The 16941-nt window shown below is 36.3% G+C and overlaps 2 protein-coding genes across 2 annotated transcripts; one reads left to right on the top strand and one right to left on the bottom strand.

Moving 5' to 3' along the window:
• Positions 1 to 505: 505 nt before the first annotated feature.
• On the top strand, positions 506 to 12023 carry EMB2458 (FtsH extracellular protease family). Its single transcript, XM_022863292.2, has 19 exons — positions 506 to 1595; positions 2201 to 2672; positions 3030 to 3230; positions 3328 to 3645; positions 3746 to 4012; positions 4226 to 4315; positions 4402 to 4533; positions 5282 to 5455; positions 6215 to 6336; positions 6817 to 7018; positions 7316 to 7444; positions 7782 to 7964; positions 8650 to 8769; positions 9614 to 9799; positions 9927 to 10001; positions 10329 to 10388; positions 10543 to 10650; positions 11145 to 11225; positions 11573 to 12023. Exons 1-19 carry the CDS (start codon positions 676 to 678, stop codon positions 11639 to 11641), a joined length of 3909 nt encoding a protein of 1302 aa, XP_022719027.1. The 5' UTR covers positions 506 to 675; the 3' UTR covers positions 11642 to 12023.
• Positions 12024 to 12126: 103 nt separating this feature from the next.
• LOC111277856 (uncharacterized) lies at positions 12127 to 15732 on the bottom strand. Its single transcript, XM_022864284.2, has 2 exons — positions 12626 to 15732; positions 12127 to 12536 (listed from the first exon to the last, which is right to left on the bottom strand). Exons 1-2 carry the CDS (start codon positions 15279 to 15281, stop codon positions 12127 to 12129), a joined length of 3066 nt encoding a protein of 1021 aa, XP_022720019.1. The 5' UTR covers positions 15282 to 15732.
• Positions 15733 to 16941: the final 1209 nt, after the last annotated feature.

Below are 16941 nucleotides of genomic sequence, written 5' to 3'. Positions count from 1 at the left end.
TTTTATGGTTTTGAAGCGGTAAGAGTAAATTGGGTCCAAAGAACCCGGTTTAGCTGCCGTTGGCTTGCTAATACCCCGTCTAATTCAAGAGTAGGATGTGCATCGTCATTAGCTGGGTTTTAATTCCCCCATTTTCCTTGATTTCATCCTCGACCAATCTAGCTTCCTGCCCCACCTTGATTTAGTGTTTAAAGCTTAAGGACGGTGAGATTTCTAATTCCTTTCATTTTTCTTTAAAGTTCCTAAAGATTGTTTTCTGTTAGTTGCTGTATAATGCAGAAGAAGAGCACGCCATTTATAATTGAATTTTTGGTAAATTATAATTAATTAAATATTTTATTTTTATCTGACGTGCAGTCCACACATACAAAATACCTCATTTTAAGAATTAAGTTTGAAACTACCCTAACCTAATAAATAAGATTAAAGAGTGCTTTGGTTGGAGAAAAAACTCAACAACATTGGTTTATCCGGTTCTTCGATTTTCCTCTTTAAATCCCTCCATAAACCTCCGACTCTGAAATTCACTTCTCCCTCATTGTTGCAGGCTTCCAACTTTTCTCTCTCCAAAAGTAACCTAAAATGTTTCCCAACATTTCAAAATGACCCCCAAATTTCCATCATCTTATCAATAACACCCTCCCCTTAGCTTTTCACCATATCTTCACTCTCCCAATGGCCTCTATCTTCACTTCACTATGCCACTCTCAACTCTCCCCACTCAATTTCAGAACAAGGCACCTTATCAGAACCAATAAATTTACTAAAAAACCCATAGAAACTCTCCCCATTAAGCTCAATTTTAAAGCTTTTACCTTCCGAGGAACCTCCCAAAGCTCCAAACCCGTAAAGAATAAAATTTTGATACTACCGAGAAGGGAACCTTGGGAAGAAGAAGCCAAAATCTCGTCTGGGTATTTTTCGTTTCAATGTTTGGTTAAGAATTTAGCTTTCACTTTGCTTTGTTTTGCAATTGGGTTATCAAATTTGAGTCCAAATGGGGAGTTCAAAGGTGTGGCAATGGCTGCAATAGTAGAAAAAGTGAGAGTGAGGAAAAAAGAAGCAGAAAAGAAGGGGACTTTGAGGAGAAATGAGCATGAGTTTTCGGATTATACAAGGAGGTTGTTAGAGGTGGTTTCGAGGTTGTTGAGGAGGGTAGAGGGGGTTAGGAGTGGAAATGGTGACGTTAAGGAAGTTGGAGAAGTGTTAAAAGCTGTGAAGGTGAAGAAAGAGGAGTTGCAAGGGGAGATAATGAGAGGCTTGCATGGGCAATTAATGGAGTTGAAGAAGCAGAAAGCGGAGTTAGAGAAAAGGGCTGTGGATGAGGTGGCGAAAGTGGGGAAAAAGAAGGGGAAGGTTGTCAGTGGGAGAGGGGGGAAGGGAAAGGGAAAGGGGAAGGATATAGTGGAGAAGTTGGAAGAGGAGGAGTATAATGGGATGTGGGAGAGAATTGGGGAGATTGAGGATGAGATTTTAAGGAGAGAGACCACAACATTGAGCATTGGTGTGAGGGAGCTTTGTTTTATTGAGAGGGAGTGTGTGGAGTTGGTGAAAAGGTTTAATAGCGAAATGAGTAGGAAGGGGCATTTCCAGAGGTAAACTTTTCTATGTTTTTATTTTATATTTATATGTTTGGATTTTGGTTTATTGGAGCTTGATCTGAATTTTGCTTGAGTAAATTTTAGCATTTCAGTGTGTTCTGTAATTTATACGTTTGGCATGTTATGACTTTATCTGCTCGTATGGTTTGTCTCCTTGTTTCTTTTGTTCTCCTTTTCTTCATGCTTCATTTTGTGGACTAGACTTTGCATTCTTCAAATTATACCATTACCTAGTTTAGGTGCAATTATTTGGTTATCTAACCGTGTCTTTTCTTCTTCTGGCAATTAGCAAATAGCGTTGCTGTTGTTATTCCATTTTGTTTGTAGTTTTCCTTGCTCAGCACAGGAGTTTTTTTGTGCCTAGCTTTCATTCATTTTTGCTTGAATGTATAATTCCGCTTCTAATCTCTGAGATGTGATATTGATGGTTGCAAGCAATTTTGACTGATGATGTGTATTACTTTTAAAATTTTGGCATACTTGGTCATGATGCTGACTTGATATACAGATGAGTTTAGTCTTTCCAAGTGGTTGCATAATTTACATGAGTACATGAGTGTATTGTCATCTCCTTATTTAAAGCATTCTTGTGGTTGCAGTCCACAGAAAAGCTCTATTACCAATCTTTCGAGGTCTGAAATTCGAGATGAACTTGAAACAGCAAAAAGAAAACACTTTGAGCAGATGTTATTGCCTAGTGTTGTGGAGGTTGAAGATCTTGGACCATTCTTTAATCAAGATTCAGTGGATTTTGCTTTACGTATAAAACAATGTCTTAAAGATTCTAGGGAGATGCAGAGGAATCTGGAGTCTGGCATAAGAAGAAGGATGAAAAAATTTGGCAGTGAAAAGCGTTTTGTTGTAAAAACTGCTGAGGATGAAGTTGTGAAGGGATTTCCAGAAGTTGAATTGAAGCGGATGTTTGGAGAGAAGGAGGTTGTTGTTCCTAAAGCCATTAGTCTACATTTGTACCATGGTTGGAAGAGGTGGTGTGAAGAAGATAAAGCAAACCTAAAAAGACACTTGCTGGAAGATGCTGAATTTGGCAAACATTATGTAGCTCAAAGACAGGTAGCATTTTTCTTGACAGGTAGTTCTTTTTGTGGAGATATTTTTTTAATTTTACACTCATTTTAGAAAGTAATAAGGGGAGGATGCATATGTTGCTATTATAACAGTTCTATTACTTCATCCTTCAGATCATGAAGGTCATTGACGTGGAAGGTGTATATGTAATCCTTAGATATCATAAGACTTATTTTCCATAGATAAAAAAATGACCTATTATCATGAGACTATTTTCTTATTGATTGGGAAAAGCTATGAGTTGGATTGATGTGATTAACCACAAGTATTTTACATGGCTCTATTCATAAACTTCTATCTGTTTGTTTATTTTGTTGCTAATGTACAAAATGTTTATTGCAGGAACGGATTCTTTTAGATCGAGATAGAGTGGTTGCAAAGACTTGGTACAATGAAGAGAGAAGCAGGTGGGAAATGGATCCAATGGCTGTTCCTTATGCAGTGTCTAAGAAGTTAGTAGAGCATGCTCGAATCAGGCATGACTGGGCAATGATGTATATTGCACTGAAAGGGGATGACAAGGAATATTTTGTTGACATCAAGGTTACGTGAGTGTAAAATCCTTTCTAATGACTCCATGAGCTTGTTCATATGGTTCTTATTGAAGGGTTTCCTTTTTCCTCTTTTTTTTTGACTCTAGGAATTTGACATGCTGTATGAGAATTCTGGAGGGTTTGATGGGCTATACCTGAAAATGCTTGCTTGTGGTATCCCAGCTGCTGTTCAATTGATGTATATCCCTTTCTCAGAGTTGAATTTTTGTCAACAATTTCTCTTGACAACAAGGCTGGCTCATCAATGCTTAACTGGGTTATGGAAGACAAAATATGTAGCATTGGGAAAAGATTGGGTTTATCAGAAATTTAAAACTATAAATGATGATATAATGGCGGTTGTTGTGTTTCCACTCATTGATTCTATTGTGTTTCCACTCATTGATTCTATCTTTCCTTACCTGGTATGAATTTTGTTATTGCATTCATGCAGCTCCAGAAACTAGTTTCTAATTTATTTTTTGCTTATGTTTTTCAGCAAGTTCTGTGTTGCCATGGTTACAGGTGATGATGCAGTTGGGGATGACATGGCCAACGGAAATAGCACAAACAATCTCAACATGGTATATAAGATGGCAAGCTGAAGCAGAAATGAATCTCTACTATAGAAAGACAGATGACTCTAAATGGTTTCTTTGGTTTCTCATTGGAAGCACTATCTATGGATTTATTTTGTATCATGCATTTCGCTTCCTTAGAAGAAAAGTTCCAAAAGTTCTTGGCTATGGACCTATACGTAAAGATCCAAACATGAGAAAACTGCGGAGAGTGGTATTATTTCCTTCCTTTTTCTTAATGCTGTCATTTTACACTATTCCTACTTTTGATTTTTATATCTACAGCTTTTTTAAGAGTTTTAAGTTACATATAATGGTGTTTTGTTAGTGGTTTTCTCATAGCTTTGTTTAGTCATAGATCTTCTCTCCAATGGACTTTTTGAGGTGCAGCTGACTGGATTTACAACTGTTATATGTTAACTTGCAGAAAGGCTATTTTAATTATAGGTTGAGGAGAATGAAACGTAAGAAAAAGGCTGGCATTGATCCCATTAAAACTGCTTTTGATGGAATGAAGGTTCAATTCTAACACTGAAAAAAATTCTCTAATCAATTATTGAAGTTTTCTATGAGATGATTTTTAAGTTTATGGTTGGCATGCAGAGGGTGAAAAATCCTCCAATCCCATTGAAAGATTTTGCTAGCATTGAGTCTATGAGAGAGGAAATCAATGAAGTAGTTGCATTTCTACAGAATCCTGGTGCATTCCAAGAAATGGGTGCCTGTGCCCCTCGGGTATGTTATTCTGAAAATGACACATATCCTGCCATATTTTTATTAGTCTCTTTTATTTATGCATCATTTTGGATGTGGCAATTGTCTTAACCATTTTTTAACTCTTGTGTTTGATGCTTAAAATGAAAGTGTGGTTCGATCTCAAAAGAAAAAAAATTGGATGGTTTTAACATTCAATATATGGAAGAGCACATAGGGCAGGAATAATAAATATTGCAATGAGAATGGTGGTCTTGATATTGCCATCTCCTCTTCACAGACAGAGGGGAGGAGGATGATGTTGTAGGTCTTTCCTGCTTTTCAGGGTTCTTTTGATTTCAGGAGATTATTACAACCCGTAAATGGGTAATATTCCTTTTTGGTTCTCATGTTCTAAATTTGTAATGGGGGCTTTTCTGCAACAATACTGATTACACAGTCATTTGCAGAGTCTGTTTATACTTGGATGGTTTCAGCAGTTTCTCAAATTTTATGGAAGAGTATCATTCAGATGGCAAAAGTTTCACGAGATCCATGTGATGAATCTAATATCTGCCCTGTAATATATAACTTTTTCTGAGGTGGATAATGGGATTTGAAACAGTTTTGAATTATTCAACTGTAAAGAAGTTGCATTTTAAAGGCAATGCTTCTTAACATGAGCATGTAAATTAGTTGTGCACTGTAACAGATCCTTCACTGGAGGAAATAGATATCAATGTCTAATGTGGTGTGGCCAAGGTCAGTTTAATTTGTTGTTACATTGCAGGGAGTTCTTATTGTTGGAGAGAGAGGAACTGGAAAAACATCTCTTGCACTAGCCATAGCTGCCGAGGCAAGGGTGCCAGTTGTTAATGTTGAAGCCCAACAATTGGAGGCTGGGCTGTGGGTTGGCCAAAGTGCATCAAATGTTAGGGAACTTTTTCAGACAGCCAGGGATTTGGTAGTCCTCTATGTGCCTCACTGTTGATTTTCATTTTTTTGCTTAATTGCTAGAAATTAAATACTTTCTATCAGTAAGTACAATATGGCTCAGATTCTAGGTCTAACTGTCCAGACTGAAATGTGGGTGAAAGATATAAAAGTAGTATAATTATGCCATTCTATGTTCTTCTATACCTTTTTTCTCAAGAATAGACTTGTAAGTTATAGATGTGATATGATGTTGGTGTTTTCTTTGTTCATTTGTTTCCAATCTTCCTTTGATCTGCATCTGTTTCTTCTATAAACTTGGGTCAACTTGCTAATATCAATGTTTTACTCTATTCAACTTAATTTGAACTCAAGCTTTTACATTCAAAATTTTTCCTACTGCTTCAGTCCTGCAATAAATGTGTCTTTGCTCCTTGTTAGTCCTTAAGCTGTTTGACATGACCAAACCATTTAATTATGTTTTCAAAATGAAGTGATTTTGATTTTGGAATTTGTTTTCCGTTATATTTTCAGCTTTCTAGTTTTATACTATTTCTGTTAATATCTTATAGATGTAAGGAAACATTCTTTTGCATCACAAATCCATACTGTAGTTTTCTTAACTAATAGAGTGTTGGTTCTTGACAAAGTGTTTTTCATTTTTCTGAAAACTAATGTTTTAGTTGTGGTGTCTGTATGGTTTCTTGAATTTGTTATCCTTGAAAGGACTATACATTTTTTAATCATATATTGTCCAATCTTTGCTGACTTTTCTAATGCCCTTTTCTAGGCACCTGTAATTATATTTGTGGAGGATTTTGACCTCTTTGCTGGTGTTCGTGGAAGATTTATTCACACAAAACAGCAGGACCATGAGGCCTTCATCAATCAACTTCTTGTGGAACTTGATGGGTAATTCTAAGTCTCCCTTTTGTTCATGTAGTTCACAGGCACTAAAATTCCTCTACATACATTAATGAATATTGTTCATGAGATATATAACTTGCTCATTATAACTGACTGCAGATTCTATTAGCCTAACAGCTTTAGTAATTTGATCATTTCAACTTTAAGTTATTCCTAGCAGTGTATCTGTTGGAAGGCAGCTGTCATTGAATGTAAAATTTGGAGCTTTCTATAAGGACACCTTTTTTTCTTATGGAAGGCCTGGTTGTCTGAATTTGCTGAGGTTCTTTACTTCTGTTGGAAGCTTCAAATAATTGGCCTAGCCGCCTGCTTTTATGATCATCTACTCTCACCTTTTAGAATTGATATTTTCTTTTTTGTCCTTAAAGGTTTAATGTAATTTCACTACCATTTAAAGTCTTTATTAACAAAAGTGGACAGGTTGACATCTTTCTATTTTCCTAAAGTACTTTGAACTTTTTGCAGGTTTGAGAAACAAGATGGGGTTGTTTTGATGGCTACTACGAGAAATATCAAGCAAATTGATAAGGCCTTAAAACGGCCTGGTCGAATGGACAGAGTATTTCATCTTCAAAGGCCAACTGAAGCAGAAAGGGAGAGGATACTACAGATTGCTGCAAAAGAAACCATGGCTGAGGAGCTTATTAATCTGGTAGACTGGAAAAAGGTAATTTATAACCTTCTTTGCTTTAAATTCTATTTGCAAGCACATGCATGTGTTTAACCTGTTATATCATTATCATGCTTCATATTACCTTTTCTCACCTAAATGGCCTATTGCTATTCTTATTTGTGAATTACTTTTGTTAGATGAATCTTTTAACTTTCAGTGCTTACTAATCTCTCTTGTTCTCCTGTCTGCATGTGTTTGCTTGTTGAATTGCTAATAATGGTTTTTATTTTAAATTTAAGTTCTGACTGTCTACTAATATACTCTTAATTCATGATGCTTCTATCCCTTTAGGTTGCTGAGAAGACTGCTTTTTTGCGGCCTACAGAACTTAAACTTGTTCCTGTGGCCTTGGAAGGCAGTGCATTTAGGAGCAAGTTTCTTGATAGGGATGAACTTATGAGCTACTGTAGTTGGTTTGCGGTAAGAAGACTCATATTGGTATTTTATGGTATCGGGATATGGTTTAGTACTGCAGCATCTATAATATTTATGTTGCCCTTATTTATTCTCTTACAAAGACCTTATGTTGTGGATGTTAGTGCTTTGCCAGGTTCATATAATCGTGTTAATGGACCTGTTTCATTCTTCTTGAAATTTGAAGAATCTGTTATTTAAGTGTTTTTCCTCGACACTTTACCTGTTTCCCCTTTGAATTTCATATATAAGTAATCTATCTTAAATAGTGGTAAATTCATGTTTTGCTTATTAAATAATTTTAAGCAAATGATATAGGTCAAATTCCTACTGCTTTTTGCAGACTTTCAGTGGCATGATTCCAGAAGGGGTGCGGAAAACCAAAATTGTCAAGCAAATTAGCCAAATGCTGGTGAATCACCTTGGACTAACATTGACCAAAGAGGATCTGCAGAATGTGGTTGATCTAATGGAGCCATATGGTCAGATAAGCAATGGAATAGAACTCCTAAATCCTCCCTTTGATGTCAGTAACTAACTTGCTTCTCATTTAAACATTCAACTCCATTGCTATAATTTCTTCTTAATAATGTGCTGCTAGTTTCTTCTTTTGACTGAAAATTGATTTCTGGGGCTAGTCTGTGAATCTCAAATTTTATAGTGCCAATTAAAGTGGTTGCTGAATAAACTTTGTGATTAATGGAATTGCAAGGTGTGGAAAAACTAAGAAATAAAACTGTGTGGAAAACTAAGGGTAAAACTGAATGTATATTGAAAAACTGCTCGTAAAGAATTATACAAGTACTTTAGGTTTATATACAACTAACTATTGGGTAAACTAGGAAACTAAATCTTTCTAAAACTGATTCTATAATTGAGGGATTGTTTATTCTAATATTTTGTCCTTAATTTTAGGGATACAAATATGTAATTCTAAAGATACAAATATAAATATACAGATTACAAGATTATAACCAGTTGTAAATAAGTGTTTTCCCACACAAGGTTGGATTGCACTTAAGTTTCTAAGCGGTGAAAAATGCGTATGACATAGCTTGTACTCATAAAATGTTATATGGATGGTATCCTCTGATAGTTTGAGGGGATAAATGTTTTTGTTAATCTTTTGTACTCATATATCACAATGATGTAGAAATTATTGGCTTGCTTCTGTTATGAAAGTTTGATTAATTCAGTGTGATTATTTGCAGTGGACAAGGGAGACTAAGTTCCCACATGCTGTTTGGGCTGCTGGCCGTGGTCTCATCACACTACTTCTACCAAATTTTGATGTTGTGGATAATCTATGGCTTGAGCCTTGTTCATGGAAGGTTAGCAATTTTCATATCTTCAAATTACATTTCTGAACTATGGTTTATAAGTGTTATAGGGCTATGGTGCTACTTTTATGCTTCAATGCTTATTTCAAACCTGCAAGTGGGCTGCTAGTGCTTTCTTGAGTTTTGCCTTTTTTTTAGTCTGTTAAATGTTAATTCCTGTTATCTAGTTGTTGAATGTTGATAGCCGAAGACAAAAATGTTCTTGCTACCATTTTTGTAAAACCAATAGCAGTATTATGTTCTATCAACAACTATGTATCCCAACATAAATTTTGAACTTGCTCAATGTGTATTATTGGTGTCACACCATATTCCCCTTCTCCACTTTATTCTGTCTTGCATCTGCTGTGGGGGAGCATCCATCATCAATTAAGTAGATGACAAAAAGTGGTCATAGGGGGAGTCTGAGTGCATAATAAGCTGTATGAGACATCTGCCAAATTTGAATCACACATGAGAAACAAAACATCATTCTTCTTAGAAAGGAAGAGGGTGATGCCCATCAAATGATTGAAGTGCTACTGTTAAGGCCATAAGTTAATGGTGGTTCTTTATTCTGCATGTGTAAAGATGATACAATGCAATGAAGATGGATCAGGAACCAGTGAATCACATGAAGGTTGTATGGAGGCACGGCTAGTTATTTTGGGATTGTTTGTCAGCTTATCTTTTTATTTGAACTCTTTTGTATTTATCAAAGTTGCAGTGCTTTTTGTATGCGGAATATGCGAATTTATTACTCTTGCATATTCTATTGGCAACAAATGACAGTAATAAACCTGTTTTGGGGGAAGAATGAATATAGGAAAACTAATATACTGTCACCATTCTTCAGGGAATTGGGTGCACGAAGATTACCAAGGCAAGGAATGAAGCGACTATGTATGGCAATGAAGAATTGAGGTCTTACCTTGAAAAAAAGCTTGTATTCTGCTTTGGATCATATATTGCAGCCCAATTGCTACTACCTTTTGGAGAAGAAAATTTTCTTTCTGCATCAGAACTAAAGCAGGCTCAGGAGGTTGATATAATGCTGTTTGACTGTTTCATGTATCGGAGCATATTAACTTTATTAAGGCTTAGGAGAACTGAAATAATTTTCATTTTAACTATTTGTTGCCGGGTTACTCATGTGAAAGTTGCAACAGATAGCTACAAGGATGGTGATTCAGTATGGATGGGGGCCTGATGACAGTCCTGCGATTTACTGTAGTCGTAAAGCGGTACTCTCTTTTCTTTATTGATCCAAATACTGAAACAATTGCACCTGGATCATGTTGAAATTCTGGAATAGTATGTTATGTTAATATCTGATGCAATCGCTCATAGGTCATGGATGCACACTTGGACAATGGCTGTTTTCATGCTTTCTAGCGTTTGTCCATGTAGTTAATTCTTACTTCCTAACAACCATTTAAAGCTTAAAAAGTATCCACTTTATTATTCTCAATGTGATTAAATGATTGCTGGTGTTGTTACCTTAGTAATATGTAATTCTTCTTTTGGCCAGAATAGATTGTTTATGTTGGACTTTTGATTCATTGATATAGGTTACAGCTTTGAGCATCGGGAACAATCATGAGTTTGAGTTGGCAACTAAAGTTGAAAAGGTATATGTCAAAGTTGTTACAGTGCAAATTTAATTCGTTTAATTGTATGATTCTTGATAGAGCTATAGGAGGTCGATTTACTATATAGTTACTGTGATTTTGGCAATGACATTGGTTCTTGAATCTCTATAACTGATGCTTGTTATTTGTGTAGATTTATGATTTAGCATATGAAAAGGCAAAGGAAATGCTTAAGAAAAATCGTCAAGTTCTTGAAAAGATTGTGGAAGAGTTGCTTGAGTTTGAAATGTTGACTGGGAAGGTAAAGCTGTCAGGTTTAAATTATTTAAATTAACTATCCTAGAATTCTTTCTGAATTTGGTTTTTGTCTTTTATGATGACCGCTTACAATAACACATTTATAAACTTACAAGGAACTTGAAATGTAAGGGAATGTCGGTGTGATTGTATTAAGGCTCTGTTGAAGTTGCCTTCTGGTTATGTTGCCATGTCATAGTTGGAAAATTAGTAATAGCCAATTAGTTGACATTTGAACTTGTGGAGGTAACTTACAGTCTTCTGTGATCCCTGTCTCCTATGTTGGCTTGCAAAGGTGTTGCTATGACTAAAAAGGTGGACCTGCATTCAGAAGTCATGTTCAAATATTGTGTTTGGTGGTTTTCTTCTCCTCTCTAGTGAGAGTGTAGAATGTCTTAAAGAGTTTGGCCTACCATTGTGATTGACTCTTATTGTTTCATTACATTTTCGGGAATTGCATGTACTGTCACTGTCATGATTGGCTCATTGTTTTTGCAGGATTTGGAAAGAATCTTTAATGAAACTGGGGGGATTCGAGAGAAGGAGCCTTTTATCTTATCACACCTTGATTATAGGGAGGTATATTCTAAGCAATTATCCATATAGGATTATTTTGGTGGTACTAAGTTTTCATGAAATTACAAGTTACAATTGTAATCAAGTATGATATAAGAAATCACTGAATAATCAAACAAACAAATCAACCAACAAACTAGAACATAACTAGACAAATTCAACGTAAAGTTGAACCAAACCCTCACACTATGGGATTCTAGGTGGTACAAAGTTTTTAGTTAGTAGAACTTGTGATGGAAATTTTCTGCTGCCTTGTGATTGGAATGCTTTTGATGCCAAAAAGAAATATTTACTTATTTATGTTAACTTGGTTTAAGGACTGAATCTCTTTATCTGTTATTATTTTCCAGCCCTTGTATAGCAGCTTTCTTGATGAAGGGAATGCATTAGGAACTTCCTTTCTAGATGTTGCAGCATAGGAGCAAAAGAATAAGCAAGCTCTGGCATTCTTACCTTGAAGGCAAAAAGTACAAAAAGTTTTCATCCTTTTGAGCATAGGATATGGAAGTTGAGAAGAGGAGCCATATTTTTCCTTCTCAACCGTTTATCTATTCTACTGGACTTTGGTCAGTACTCATTCAGCTATTTATTAGCCTAGCATTCTTGTCAATAAAATGTTTTAATTATATTATTTCGGTTGATTATCAATCGAAAGTCTTGTATGCAAGTATATTTGTAACTGCAATCTGTTTGCAGTCATGGAAGGCAGAGGAATCGAAATAATTATCTTGTATTAAGTTTATTATGTAGTGTGTAAAAGATTAAGATACTTTTATTTATTAGGATGTGACTTTATATGAACATTTATCTCCGTGTTACCGGCATGGTTGCAACCGAACCTTGCTATGCAAGAAAATTTACGTAAACAAGAAATTAAAGAAAAGCATTAGCCCGAAAACAATTCCTACAGAAGACCTATAACAGGTGAGGTGCTAAAGACAGGACGCTCTTTGCTAGAATTGTGACCTCCATTTTGACAGACACTTTTCCTTCGTGGCTTTGCTTCTCCAAGCATTGTGATGATGTCTCTCATGGATGGTCTATCCTTGGGAAGCTTTGCAGTACAAAGAAGTGCAATCCTGAGGACCAGTTGCATCTCTTCTTGGACATGCTTGCACTGACCAGCTATGCTCGGATCTAGTACTTCTTCTAACCCTCTGCTTTTCTTAACCTTCATTCGAGTCCATTCAACTATATCGATTGATTCTCCGAAAGAAGGATCTAATGGTATTTTCCCAGATAGAAGCTCTAAAAGAACTACACCGAAGCTATAGATGTCAGTCTTCTCATTGACCTTCAGAGTATACCCATATTCTGTCATAAAGAAAGATTTGAACAAAGCATTATAGAATGAAAAAAGGTAGAAAAAGAACCCTTTGATCCACAAAATCATGGAAACATACCAGGGGCAATATATCCATATGATCCGGCCACCATTGAAACGGTTTCATTTTTATGAATCATCATCCTTGCCAGCCCAAAATCTGCAATTCTTGCCTCAAGATTTGCATCAAGCAGAATGTTGTTAGACTTAATATCCCGGTGGATGATTGGGGGATGACAGTCATGGTGGAGATAATTCAGCCCTTGTGCAACACCAATTGCTATGTTATACCTTGAAACCCAGTCAACCAACAGCTTCCCTGCTTGTTTACCGTGCAGAGCTGTCCCAAGATTCCCATTCGGCATATATTCATAAACCATCAATACATCAGTTTCATTGTGAACATAACCCAATAACCTTACAATGTTTCTGTGCCGAAGTCTTCCCAGGAGACTCACTTCTCCAAATATATCATCACCGCTTTCAATGTCAGTTTCTGTTCTCCACAGCTTCTTTACTGCCGCAACTGCTCGTGGACGATGAACTTCAGCCTTGTAAACTATACCGGTTCCTCCCATGCCAATGATGTTTGCTTCCTTTATGCAGGCTAGTATATCACTACTTGTAAAACTAACCCTTTGAAATGCAACTAGTCTCCAAGGCCATTCTTTGTTACTCTTTTGGAACATGTCACTGCAGAAGCTGTTACATAAGTACCATTTTTGATATAGCCATCTTCCAGCACAAAATGTTATGCCAACAGATAATAGTACCAATGTTCCAATGATAAATCCAGCAGCAACATGTTTGATGTGCATGTTCCTTGGCCGCCCTGGTGCTTTTATTGGACTCTGAGAGCATGGTGGGAGTATGCCACCACAAAGACCAGCATTGCCAGCGAGGTCATTAGGATTTATGGTCATCAACAAACCATTAGAGGGGACAGGACCTTCAAGCTTATTGTATGACAGATTAAGCATTTCCATGGCTGGTGAGGTGCCAAAATTCTCTGGTATCAAGCCGACTATAGAATTATTAGACAAGTCAAGCATGGCTAATGTGGGCATTGTTGCCAGTGCTTTTGGAATTTCTCCAGTGAACTGGTTGTTTCTAAGGTTTAGATTTACCAGCTTCTCACAAGAAGCTATACTCCCCGGAATTTCTCCAAAGAAATGGTTGCTTGAGAGATCTAGCACGGATAATGATGGGCAGTCTTGAAACTGATCAGGAATTTTCCCTGTCAAGTTGTTGTGGGAGACAATGAATGTTTGGAGATTAGGAAGGGAAATGATGCTGGAAGGGAGGGTTGATTCGAGGTGGTTCCAAGAAACATCAATGAAAGAAAGAGATGTTGACAAAGCTATATCTTCTGGAATTTGGCCTGTGAGATTGTTTTTTGCCAATTCCAGACGTTGAAGTATAGGGAGACTTCCGAAACCAATAGGAATAGTCCCAGAAATTAGATTGTTTTGCACTCGAACTCGAACAAGTGACTTACATGTTGAGAGACCTACTGGTATTGGACCGGAAAAGGAGTTGTTGAAGAGGATAAGTTTAGTGAGATTTACTGAATCACATAAACCTGATGGAATCTCACCTGATAATGAATTTGATGACACATCTAACCACTTTAAGGGGGAGTTTCGTCCAAGATTCATTGGCAAAGGACCTGTCAAAGAATTTTCCCATAGCTCAAGTACCTCTAGTTTGGTCAATTCTCCGAGCTTAATGGGAACTGAACCATTCAACTGATTGCACATCAAATTCAACAGCTGCAAATTCTTCAACTCTGCTAGCTCTGTTGGTATCTCTCTTGAAATTTGGTTGTCGGAAATGTCCAAGAACACTAGTGAAGTAATGTTGCCAAGCTCTGATGGAATTCTTCCTGTGAAATTATTTTTGTACAAATAAACCGTAGTCAGTTGTTTTAGCCTACCCAATGCAGGTGGAATCTGACCACTGAGAGTGCCAACTGCCAAATCAAGGTACTGAAGTTTGGTGAGATTGCCAAATTCTTCTGGTATTTCTCCTTCAAAGTCATTGTAACCAAGAATGAAAGTTTCTAAAGAAGAAAGTTGTCCCAGCTCTCTTGGAAGCTTTCCAGTCAGATTGTTGCCTGAAAGGCCAAGAAACTTCAGTTTCTGCAAATTTTTTAAAGAAGTAGGAATCGTACCCTCGAAGAAACTCCCTCTGAAATCTAAGCTCTCAAGTGAAGTTGCATTGCCAAGATCCTCGGGAAGAAAGCCTGAGAAATTGTTGCTTGATGCATTGACATAAGTCAACCCTGAGGCCATTCCTAGACCTGTTGGGAAGTTGCCAATGAAGTTGTTTTGACTTACATCGATGCTCTTCAATGAAGTGAGATTGGCAAACGATTTTGGCAATGATGTATCGAATCCGTTGTTGCAAAGATTGAGGAAAGAGAGGCTGCGCAAACCTTGAATGTGGTCTGATACAATGCCACTGAGATTCATATTGGAAAGATCAAGTTTCTCTATAAAGCCTCTGGAATTGCACCGAACTCCAGTCCAGTTACAATGAAGTGATCTGGTTTCAGCCTCATTTCTTGACATTTTCCAATCTTTGAGCATTTTCAACGGATCGATAAAACTACCTTTCATCAAAAGTAAGGTTGATGCTTCATCATTTGGCACAGGTATTGTTTCAGCTCCCCCAGCAAAAACAAAGGAGAGACCAATGCAACAGTACAAGAACAGCAACTGAGATTTCATCATTTTTGCTTCTCTTGTGATCAGTTTGTTCCTCCTAGAAGCAAGGCATCTTTGGTTATGGTGTAATAAAGGAGCAAGAGGGTGGCAAAGAAAGTTAATATACAAGAGATAAGAGAATAATTAAGATTATAATTAGTGATCATGGTTGATTAATTTAATATCAGTTCGTGGGTTCTTGGGATTCACACCAGCTAATCATCTGCACTTAATGACTGTAAAGCTTTGGACTTATTACAAATCTCCTAGACACTAAAACATGGAGGGAATGTGTTTCCAATGACTCTTGTTTATGTTTTCTTCTTCAATTATTTATCATAGTCAACCCAAGTGGGTGATAAACCGGTAAAATATTTCTAACTTCTATTCATTTTTTTTTTACTCTGAAAACTTTTTCCTATTTCAAGGGCAAAATCGTGAGGGTCGGCTTCGAAATATATAATAACTCGTAACGGATGCAATCCAACAGTCCTTGCATAATAGTATTATATAATGATAATTACTTTTACTTGGTTGAATGTATCTCTTTTAGCTCCATAACCTCACCTGTATATGCTATGAAAAATACTGTAATTTTTTGGGAGAAAGCCTTCTAGATAAAGCATCATTTCTCACAATCATTATCATCATTATGCCATAATTATAACAGTTTAATATTCTATCCAAAGGACATTTATAATTCTTTTTCCCTTACAGGCTATAGAATATTTTTTAACTGAGGTGTCCCATTTGCCAATAGATTCCATAATAGCTATCATCTTACCTAATTTCTTTTATTTGGCCAATTTTTTTTTTCTTTTGAGAATATGATGCATATTGGTCTCTTTGAGGTATAGACTTATAGCATGAACTGTTATGAGGAATTGTCTGATTAATGTTGTTCTCATTTTCTTGTTCATGAACAGACATCTTTATGAGTACAAAATCCTTAAAAAAAAAAAAAAACAAATTAAGTCTCATTTTTGCTTTTGTGAACAATTTGGCAGAAAAGAAAAGCATCTCTTCATGTTCATGCTATAGAGTTTAACAATCTTTTAAAAGAAAGCAAAATGAAAAAAAAAAAAGAAAAAAGAAAGACAACTTGGAACTTTCCGAGAGAGAGAATGGAAGGTGGTAGGTCCCAATAGTGAAATGTTCTTCCATAGATGACCAAATCAGCCATTGTCTTTGCTCACCAAACACCATTCCATCTAAAAAAATTATAGCCCATTTTATTGGTATGCACATGCACCCATCTGGCTTCTAGCAATTATTATAGTTTACAAAAAATGATAAGATCCAATATGAAACGAAAATATTAATAATTTGAGTTCATATATGAAAGGGCAATAATGCAAGCCATAAGTGAAGGTGGAGATGGCTGGAGGCCATGTGCAAAGGGCAGATTCCTTGAGAAAAATGTACTCAAAACTCCCCATTACTTTTGTAGGGACATTCTCACATTAGAAATGCATGGAAAGTGCTTTCATGTTTTTGTGTATCTTTTTGATGAATATTTGTGTATATTTTGATAAACCGAATTGGGGTTCAAAGATTAGGAGTCCCACATGGCTTTATGCCAAAGCCGCCAATTTCCTTAATCATTGCATCATTAAGAGAAAATACTTCACCCATATGAAAAAGAATTTGGTACTTTTTTTTTTTCATATTAAGATCAAATTTATCA

This window comes from Durio zibethinus, chromosome 7, assembly GCF_047325235.1.
Source record: "Durio zibethinus cultivar Kanyao isolate XHJ-2024 chromosome 7, ASM4732523v1, whole genome shotgun sequence".
NCBI lineage: Eukaryota > Viridiplantae > Streptophyta > Magnoliopsida > Malvales > Malvaceae > Durio > Durio zibethinus.
This window is presented reverse-complemented; position numbering and strand designations above follow the sequence as displayed.

Bases quoted from the DNA above. Each gene is read 5' to 3' on its own strand.
- EMB2458 (XM_022863292.2), top strand. From the start codon at position 676: ATGGCCTCTATCTTCACTTCACTATGCCACTCTCAACTCTCCCCACTC. The intron at 4,534-5,281 runs GTATGTTATTCT...GTTACATTGCAG, and splicing joins TGGGTGCCTGTGCCCCTCGG to GGAGTTCTTATTGTTGGAGA. The intron at 8,770-9,613 runs GTTAGCAATTTT...ACCATTCTTCAG, and splicing joins TTGAGCCTTGTTCATGGAAG to GGAATTGGGTGCACGAAGAT.
- LOC111277856 (XM_022864284.2), bottom strand. From the start codon at position 15,281: ATGATGAAATCTCAGTTGCTGTTCTTGTACTGTTGCATTGGTCTCTCC. The intron at 12,537-12,625 runs GTATGTTTCCAT...TCTTTATGACAG, and splicing joins ATATGGATATATTGCCCCTG to AATATGGGTATACTCTGAAG.